The sequence below is a fragment of the Drosophila ficusphila genome, unplaced genomic scaffold (assembly GCF_018152265.1).
Source record: "Drosophila ficusphila isolate 14025-0441.05 unplaced genomic scaffold, ASM1815226v1 contig_286, whole genome shotgun sequence".
NCBI classification, from domain to species: domain Eukaryota; kingdom Metazoa; phylum Arthropoda; class Insecta; order Diptera; family Drosophilidae; genus Drosophila; species Drosophila ficusphila.
This window is the reverse complement of record NW_025064189.1, coordinates 5,965,697-5,975,650: the sequence shown is the minus strand read 5'-3', so window position 1 is coordinate 5,975,650 and position 9,954 is coordinate 5,965,697. Positions and strand designations below refer to the sequence as shown.

Sequence of the window (9,954 nt, the reverse complement as noted above, 5' to 3'; positions counted from 1 at the left end):
ACATTAAAACCGACTGGAACCAGAGTTCATTAATGTTGCATGTTTTGCACTTAAATGTTTACCCTTCTCCATGAAAAATGTATTTCACACACAACCTATCCTATAAAATCGTTACCTGCAAAAGTCATTCAGTGTCAATATTGTTTGTTTCTTTTTATTGATATTTTTATTTTATTATAATAAGAATTTTTATGATGACAAATTTCACATTATATAATGTTGAAGAAATCCCCGACATGATTGAAGATTCATCAAGTATAAATAATTTTGCTTTATTTAATATCAAATTTTTTCCAAACGAATAGTAATTTTAGCTAACGCGAATATGCTATAAATTTACAAGAGAACACCTATATCAATAAGAAACTGAAACTATTCACGTCCAATGAGTCCAGTCGGCAAAGCTTTTGTAGAGGGCATCTGCTTTGTATTGCGAAACATCGGGCTTCAATCTACCGGCCGCTGTGAGTTCGTAATTTGGCTCAATTTTCTTTAACTGAACGCCAATCTTCAATAAAAGTCGAGTCACACTGAGCTGCTTGTCCGTTGGCTTGTTCGTTTTATAAGATCCAATGAAGCCCAGGCTAAGACTTTTTGCGTTGTAGCCAGCCATGTGGGCGCCCTGATAATCCCATCCACGTCCCACGTACACATTGCCATCGCCGCCGATCAGAAAGTTGAAGACTATATCGTCCTCATGCATGGACTCGATATCGAATGTCTGTCGTATGCGAACTCGGAAAACGCACTGCGCCTGCGTGCTGCAAACATCCGAGTTCGTTGGCATCACAATTACCAACTTTACGGGGTGCTGGAGATCAGGAAGCTGCTTTTGTGGCGGCTGGGCGAGCCATTGCCGACGCTCCACAAACCTCAGTATCCGGCCGCCACCAATATTGTCCTCATCTGTGAATCAATCAGTGATTACTTTACTCTTTAACTTAACTTGGTTAGTAAATTTATACAGTACCTATTGATGAATTGGTTCGAAAATTTTGCCTGGAATCATGGTCAGAGCCGCCCTTACATTTGTGAGGTGATTTCTTGAAGGCGTTTGTGGTGGTGGCCACAATAATGATCACCACTGCTGCTAATAACACGAAAACCACTACAGATATGAGGACCCACCTGCCAATTTTGGAGGAAAGGCAGGGGCAGAAGGGTTCAGCTTCCGGACTAGCCAGCTTTGAGCCTGAAAATGGTGCAAAATGTTTAAAAATTATCTATTTAGTTAAAAAAAATCAGTACAAGAAAATTTGAAAAATATCTCAATGACAAAGGCTTTGTACGAATTTTGATAAATGATCATTTTATCATTGTATTTTAAAAGATAATAATTTGAACTCATTATTCGAAAACTTTTTTTGTACAAATATTTTCATTTTATTAAAAAACATATTTACATATGTTCACCTAAAATAATAGTATATCCTGCTCTAGGATCTCCAATCATTTTTCATTATTTTTAACTTATTTTTCACTTTTTTATTTATGTATAAGAAAAGGAGAAATGAGATGGGAAATACAATTTTCGTAGTATCAAATATATTTTTTTATATTTATTATTAATTCTTATTTTGCCATTGTATGTTGACATTAAAGCCAGGTGGTCCAGTCAATAACACATCAGCTACATCAGTGCTACTTCGGTTGAGCTTCCATTATGAGCAGCATTTTGGCTGTCAGCCAGTCCATCAGTCAGCGGGGAATTCAAGCCAAGTTGGGTGGCAGGCATCCAGCCAGGTTTGCACGAAATTCCGGTTGCACCAAACGGAAATTGCATTTACACGGTTGCCTACCAACGGCAATCCCCCGTTTCTGGTCAGATGGTGGGGCTTCCATTGATTTCCTGGCCAACTTCGATCACAATACACCGCCCGTCGCCCATTCACCAACTTAAAATATACTCAGGGATATTGCACAAACTACACACAAACAAACACGGCGACTCTGAAAGGCGGGCTGCAAACACAGTCGTCCTGCCCCCGGGTGCTGATATCCCTAATCACCTGGTCCGAAGGACGTGATATGAAAGACAAACCGCAGAAAGGATATGATTGCGAAACTATTGCACAGATTTCGCAGGGAGTTAGCTATGTTTGGGGAATTACATTTATATTTCTTCCGCTTTAAGTGTTGTTCTATGTTGCCTAAGAAGAAAAATATTTGCCCAAAATGAGAAGAATAAATTTAATTTTAATACGTATGCCATTTCCATTCCATAATATAATTTTCATTAAAAATTCCAGCCCAAATATACATATATATATTTAAAAAGAAAGTTATCCCTACAAACCATATGAAAAATTCATTAACCAATTAATTATTGATTATTGTAACTTTAATAACTTATAGAAAACAAAAAATACATATATAATTGTCTTTTTCTCCATTATTCATTTTTGAGAATTTATGTATTTGTAAATATTTATTTTTTATTTTTATTTATTCCCCTACTGTGTTCATATCTGCGCTTCAAATAAAACTTTTAAATCATAGCACTCCCAGAGTTTATTACTGCTGCAAGTTTTGCACTTAAATGTTTACCCTTATCCATGAAAAATAAACCTCACACACAACCTAGATTTGACCACGGGGCACAAAACGCAAATCGAAGGGAAGAGCAAACAAATGCGAGGGGAGAAAATCCGGACACATTACCAAGCCAAACTATAAAAGCTTGTGAGTGCCAGAATATCTATTTTCAAACTGGAAAACAAACAAGGCGTCCAGGCAAAATGGAGTCCCCAACTCGACGGATGCCCCAAAGATTAATCGGCGGGAATTCAAGTGGATCGGGGGAGGTAAATTCAAATAATTTGCGGCAAACTGAACAAACAGACCAGACAAACCGCCGGCCAAGATAATGCAAGTGGGCGGGAGTCCGAGAACTTTCTTCGAAAAAGTTTTGCTCAAAAATTCCCCAAATAGTCGAGTGGCAAGGGGAATCTGAGTAGAGGGAGGTGGTGGGGTGGGCAATAAAACAAATCATAGCATACATCAAAGCGCAAACGAAGCGTGTGATGACACCAAAGGAGCGGGAAAGGATCGAAAGACAGGAGAATTGGAGGACTGGAGGACTGGAGGACAGGACGACAGACAACAGCTGTCGGCCTGTTTGATGGCCAAAGTTTGGCAACAAGTTCAATTACTTTTCACCTGCCCCACAAAAAAACAAACAGTTCGCAATTTGACTAAAACCTGACACGTGGTTTTCCTTTTCTCGGGCGAATCCTTGGGCGTGAGTGGGAAAAGTTCCTTGTTTCCCACACAGTTCTTAAGCGATTTGATCCTTGGTCCTTGTATATTGAAGGAACAGGTCGGCTATTAAGTTGTTGCCACCGATTTGGCTTGCGGTTCACTTTTATTGATGTGGTGAAGTGTTATTTTCAATCAAGAATCAACTTCATCTAAAGAAAGCAACTCAAAACTAATACAATTCCTAATGAAAATCTTATCTTATTTATACAACTATATATATTAATTAAATCTCTTTGCACTAAGAGACTATTATTCTATTGCAGTAGTGTAGGGTAAGATGGGGTAAAACCGCCGGTGGGTAAAACCGCCATTTGGATTTCAAATTCAAATGAAGCGCCGAAACGATTAACCGTTGATAATGTAGATTCTGATTGATAATGCGCGGTTTTTGAAGTCGTCGGAATACTGCAGCTTTATCGTGACAATTTCTATAGCGCCATTTTTGTTTCACTCGACGGCGCCAAAAAATTTTTGTTATAAAGATTGCTCAACCAAGTGTAAGTGAACGGCTTAAAAAAAAGAGGTAAGTGTCCGCTTATAGTACGAACCTTGATACTGATGTACATGTATCAAGTTAGTCAATATTTCCAAAATTGTACAAACTAAGTGACCTCGAAAAAAAATTGGCGCGTGGGGTAAAAACGCCGCGAAAAGGTGGGGTAAAAACGCCACACAATTTGATAACGGAAAAACTCGTTTTAATCGAGAATGAATGTCTTTTAGCATCATGCCTCGCAATTACGCAAGAAAAAAAATCAAAAATTGATGAAAATATATTTCAACGGGCAATCGAGGAAGTTCAGGAGGGCAGCAAGGTGGCAGTTGTTGCCGAAAAATATGGGATTCCCCGAGAGACTTTGCGAGACCGAGTCAACAAAGCGCACAACGCTTATTATGGCCATCATCCCCAGGTAAAGTGTCAAATATTCACAATTTTTGTCAATTGAAACAATATGTAATGTCATGATTTTGAATTCAATTAAATTTAAAAATAACAGCCTTTCTTTTTGAACAGATAATTGCAAACAGTTTTGTATAAAATGATTTTATCTTTTAAATAAGAATATTTTAATTTTCAGTTTCAAACCTTTGTTAATGCGACATTTCTTCTTAGTTTAAAACTATTTTAACCACGTAATTCTTATTTTACAGATTTTTACTGACGACCAAGAGGCATCGCTTGAGAAATATCTCATAAAAGCATCAGCTATATTTCATGGTTTCTCTCGGACAGCAGTTCGACGACTTGCTTATGACTTCGCTTCAATTTCTTATTTTTACTTTTATATAATATATTCGTTGTAACATGTAATATCCATTTGAATTGAATAAAAATTTTTCTCAGAAGTTATTGACATTATTTGGGTACTTAACTACACTAAAACCAGAATGGCGTTTTTACCCCACTAGGTGGGGTAAAACCGCCGTTTTAAACTTTTCTTCTGAACGATCACAATTCTTTTAAAATAAAAGCTACATAAAAACTTTCTAAATGAATTATGTAGCCAAGGGATTAAACTTTCAGAAATATGATTTGGATCATTGATCATTATATAAATGAAAGCTTGACATCGTCAAATATACATTTTTGGCGGTTTTACCCCATCTTACCCTACTATTATTTTGTAATAGAAGCTATCATTATTTCACTTTTAAGCAGAAAATAACTTGTCTCTCTCAGCTTTTCTAAAGGGATTAAATAAACGTTTAAATGTTTCCTGCAATCCCTTATTAATGGGTGGTTAGGATTTTCCTTGTCTAATTTGCATCTTCTCCCTTTAAATTAATTAACATTTTTGCATACCAGATTTTCCCCGCATCAACGGCAAAACGAGAAATCCGATGCTGCAATCTACCGGCAAGCTCTGCGTAAACATAGTTTAACATATTTGCTAATGGTCCGACAGGTGGAAAAGCTGAATAAGCTGCTGCCTCCACTGCTTTGCAACCCCACTGAAAAGAATCGATTTGCGAGGAAAATAGGGGAACAACTGCAGCAGCGAGGATAGTCCGCCGGTGTCATTGGATATTAAGCCAGGCTAAGTGAAATGTCGAACAGAAATAGAGCAAATTGCTCTGTGAAACGTTTTTGGTAAATTAAGGCCAACAATCCGGCGATAACAAAATCGAAAGCACTCGGAGCCACCGCCAAGGACACGAGTGGGCCAAAAAGGAAATTGAATTGCATTCCGAATGCATTTGTCGCATTCGCAGATGTCGTAGTTCACCTGCAGCTTATTCCCGATGTAACAGAGAGTTTATGGATTTTCCGGGGATTTATGACAGCATAAAGTGTGAAGGGAGAAAATACGCGAGTATTTGCGCCAGTTGGGTGGAATCGATATTTTTATACATCCTCGAAGAAATTAAAGACTTAGTTGCAAAGAAGGATTTTCAGCAATCAGTTTTACCATTTTTTATTCTGAGAGGTCAGAAAGTATTCAAAAATATTTCAGTTGTAATAATATTTTGTAGAATTTAATTTAGCTACAATTTTTAAATAAAATTGTTTGTGCAAAAAAAGGGATATATAAAATATATTATACTATATAATATTATATAATGTTAAAACTTTTAAATGCAATATTGCCCATCATTTTATCTTCATTTTATCTTTTTATGTTTACTATAGCGCTGAGTATTAATTTATTCAATGACTGCGAGACCTCGTTTACTCAATTTTTCTAGCCCATTCAAAGTTGATCGTTTACCTTAAATATAGCACACAATCAGGTTGAACTTTATCGCCTTAGTCGACGTTTATAACCAAATGCAAAGGCTCGTCAAGCGGCCAAGAGCTAACCAAGTCAACACAAACAGTCTGTGGTAAAAAAAATGGAGCTTAAGGATGCACAAATGTGCACCGAAAAAAAAAGGAATACTTTTTTCAAAAATTACTTTCAGCAATTCAAAATGGATAAAAGTTTTTAGTTGGATTTACCTTCTTAGGAAATATAATTTTAAATATGCATTATATATAAAAAATATATTTAAACTCAATAAAAGAAAGTAAAACATTTCCTGTGCATAATGCAGGCGCAAGTGAAAAGGCAAAGTGTTGTGCATAAAAATGTTGTTTTTCCTGCTGTAAGTTTGCGCCGCACTGTTTATCTGGAGGAGTGAAGGTGTCCGGAGGAGGAAGTGCCATCCGGATGCTGCTCGCTTTGCATATTAAAAACGCTGCTGGCGCACTTTTACGGCTGGACTGCGGGGATCGAAGGAGTTGCTGCGATAATCCCCGGTTATTCTATGTAAATTGGGTTTTCTTTTGTCGATGCAACCGCGATCCTGAACCTTTGCCGGGGGCGTGGTTAATGGGCGTTGAGGCTGCAAGTCTAAGGCGCAAATAAAACGCCAGCTGAATCCAATCAGCCAGGGCTAAAACCAGTCCGCAGGCAATCAAGTGGCAAACTGCTTCGTGGGGGTTCATTAAATCGTTAATGTGGTTGAGGTTTTTCGCGTAGAGTTCCTAGAAAGAAGAGCATCCCGACCAATTGAGCTAAGGAAAATCGAGCTGGGCCAGGCCACGAAATTAAATATGAACCTGTAAGCGAAAGTTGTACTTCAAATGCTCTTTCAACCGGTTTTACCATTAAAGAAAAGAAAAACGTCGAATTTATTATAGGGCAAAAGATTAAGAGTAAGTTTATCACATTAATAAACATAAACAAATTTCGAAAATAGATTTCCTTTATTATATAAAAAATATGTTATCTTCGACTTAATATCTTTATATCTTTCTATTGAAAACCAGTTTACTTACTCGGTTTTTATAATTCTCTGTAACTTTTTGATTTTAGTTACATTCCAACAAACTTAAAAGCAATGCTCCCTGATAGCGTTTCACAAAATTACAACGGAAGACACCGATTCCCAGATAACAAACACCAGACACATGTAAGTCTTTAGATGTACTGATCGATATCCTTTGGGGCCGTGCGCAAAGGGAGGATAATTGAATTTGAAGTGAAGCTGCTCCTTGTGGCAGTTATGAAATTTCTGGCCCGGCTTCCGCTGCTGCAGAACGGAAACAAAAGCGAGGCAAAATGAAGTTACAAGTTACCAGCGAGTGTGAGAGTGCGTCTGCCGCAATTGATGGATACGGTGCCATTTCGTGGGTGGAGTCGGCTACCAGGATGCGATGGGGGGAACCATTGGGGCACGCATCAGAGCTGCCAAGAGCATATTTGCCAAAGCAAAGCAAATTCAGTTAGGGCAAGGGAATTAAAGAAAATAACACAATAAATTTGGTTTTATTTTGAAAAAGAAACTACTTTTGAGAAGTAATACTAAAAACTTATAAGTTATTCATAAAGTTAAATCGCAGTGAGTGTAAAGATAAACCATAAGTTAGATGTTATTACATTTCTTCACCAGTAATTACGCTTTAATATCATACAAGTATACACAATTTTGTCAAGTAATCAACAAAAAGAGAAGTCACTGAAAATTCCTAAAATTTCTGCCAGCACTGGCGTACATGTTCCCCTGACTTGCAACCTCGGCAATGAATTTGCGTTTCCGCCTCGCTGCTTTCGCCATCATGGTTAACCGCATCGTTGATTTAAGGGCGTTCCTTTCGCGGGTCTGATGTTTTCCGCTCCTTCGTCCTTTTTGGCGCGAGCGACACAATTAAAAACATGCAGCCCAATTCATTTGATTGCCACGAAGGAAGAGTCGAGACGAGCACCTTCCGTTCGTTGGCTGCAGCAATGACATCCTTATCAATCAATAATTTATATCTTCATATGTGCTTGCGTTCGGTGAATATGGCCAAGACGGAATTAACAAAACATATTAAAGAGTAGATAATCGTACAAATGGATTCAGAAAACAAATTAATTTTAAAGCCACTGCTCTTTAATTAAGCTACAGACTTAATAGAAAAAAGAGTTTTGTTTTAATAATGACACTTATAATATACAAACAACTATTATTTACAAAATTTTATTATAAAACAATTCTAAACCGAGATTAAAACTGTATTGATCACATTACATTTATTATAAATTTTAAATCTATTTTTATTTTCACATATTACAAAACGATATAATTTGGAACTTATTGTTGTTCATTCATTTATTAGTTTTAAATAAATAATCAATCTAACTAATTTTTTATCTGAATTGCAATTGTGTTAAGACAGATAGTTACAACATTAACGAAGCTTTAAAACACCATTACCGCTAACCATTTAAATTTCGATATTTATCGCTTATATTAACAAAATTACCCAAACAAGGCTCACCTTATTTTGGAAACTATTTTAGCAGAGGTGGCAGCATCACATTAAAATACACTCTAGATGGCGACATAGTGAACTTCAAGTACTCGAAGTAGCAGGGTTTCACTCCATTTCGACGCTGTCCACCCTTTCCCGAAATATCGATAGCTCGAACCAACCATCTTCTGAACCATCACTAGTTTCCACTGTCCACCAAGAACTTGCATAAAAAAATAAAAATAAAGAACAACAGCATTTAGAATGGACTATGTGCATTCTGTTTGGAACTACTTGGCCTCGATCTGCAACTGCTGGCAATGCACCGAGGACCCGGGAGCCCAGGTAACCTGTGGATTACGCCTTACTTGAGATCTGTAACTATAGTTCCTGCCCTTATTATCTGCAGCCAAATGAGCCGAACGAGAGGACACACCTTCTGGTGGATCCAGTGAACCATAGTCCTGCCCTTCGGAGGAGCAATTCCGATGGCCTGAGCAACGACTACGCCCACTCGCTTCCCAAGAAGGACGACCAGAACGCCCTCTCCAGATTGGTGCAGAATACTGCGATGTACGTAGTTCCTTGGGCGTGTTTTCATTGTTTATATAGTCTTGAAAAGCAAGATAACATGTGTTGAAACACTAACATTTGAATCCCTACTGACAAATCTATTTATGCGAACTAGAAATTCAATAATTCCCCTGCAAGGCGTAATACCAATAGAAAAGATGATAAATAGTTTACTTTGTTTTTAATACTACCAGAAATTGTTCTACCTCTAGTTCCATATGAACCAATAGATGCCAAATACCTTCAGATCTATATTTAAGACATAGTTACATCAAAGTGTTTATATTAATATCTTTTGTTTTTACAGAAACATGATAAACGTTGGGGCCATGGACTGCCACAGTTTGGAGCACCAAGAGTACGCCGACAGAATTAGATTGTACTCGCAGCGGTTGCATCAGCAGTGGAGCAACGTTCAGCACCCCAGTATCTCTCTGAAAGGTTGTATTGAAAGCTATCCTTTAAATTAATGATTAACTAATAAAAACTTCATAACAACAGGTCTTCTAAAAGATGTTCCTAGCCATCAATTCTATCTGTCTAAGCCCATTTTTCCTGAGGATACTGCTCAAGTAAGTTTAAGACAGGACAACTAGAAGGTCCAAAGAATGTTCTAATTGTTTTTTATTTTTAGATGAAACTCTTTACGGAGAATGCACACATCAGTGTGGCGCACATACAAATCGACCACAAAGAGGCCGTGGTCGTGCCCTTCCGGATTCCCTGATTATCTTAACTTAAGTGAAATAAAGTGATAAATTTGTATGAAATCAAAATCTATATTGGTACTAAGTAACCCTTGAGTAATCAGGTAACCAACTTATTTTTATTTAGTGTACAGAAACGAATAAATACAATATATATTCTTAAAAGGTTACCTTTGTTTTTACTTTACAAGG

The 9,954-nt window shown here is 37.3% G+C and overlaps 2 protein-coding genes across 2 annotated transcripts; one reads left to right on the top strand and one right to left on the bottom strand.

The window, feature by feature from the left end:
- Window positions 1-256: 256 nt before the first annotated feature.
- LOC108100214 (peptidoglycan-recognition protein LC-like) lies at window positions 257-1,309 on the bottom strand. The gene is made up of 3 exons (XM_043207730.1): window positions 1,277-1,309; window positions 971-1,223; window positions 257-906 (listed from the first exon to the last, which is right to left on the bottom strand). Exons 1-3 carry the CDS (start codon window positions 1,307-1,309, stop codon window positions 377-379), a joined length of 816 nt encoding a protein of 271 aa, XP_043063665.1. The 3' UTR covers window positions 257-376.
- A 7,402-nt stretch (window positions 1,310-8,711) lies between these two features.
- Window positions 8,712-9,927, top strand: LOC108100443. The gene is made up of 5 exons (XM_017204366.1): window positions 8,712-8,827; window positions 8,892-9,055; window positions 9,363-9,496; window positions 9,557-9,627; window positions 9,690-9,927. The coding sequence occupies exons 1-5, from the start codon at window positions 8,747-8,749 to the stop codon at window positions 9,780-9,782; spliced, it is 543 nt and encodes a 180-aa protein (XP_017059855.1). The 5' UTR covers window positions 8,712-8,746; the 3' UTR covers window positions 9,783-9,927.
- The last annotated feature ends 27 nt before the right edge of the window (window positions 9,928-9,954 follow it).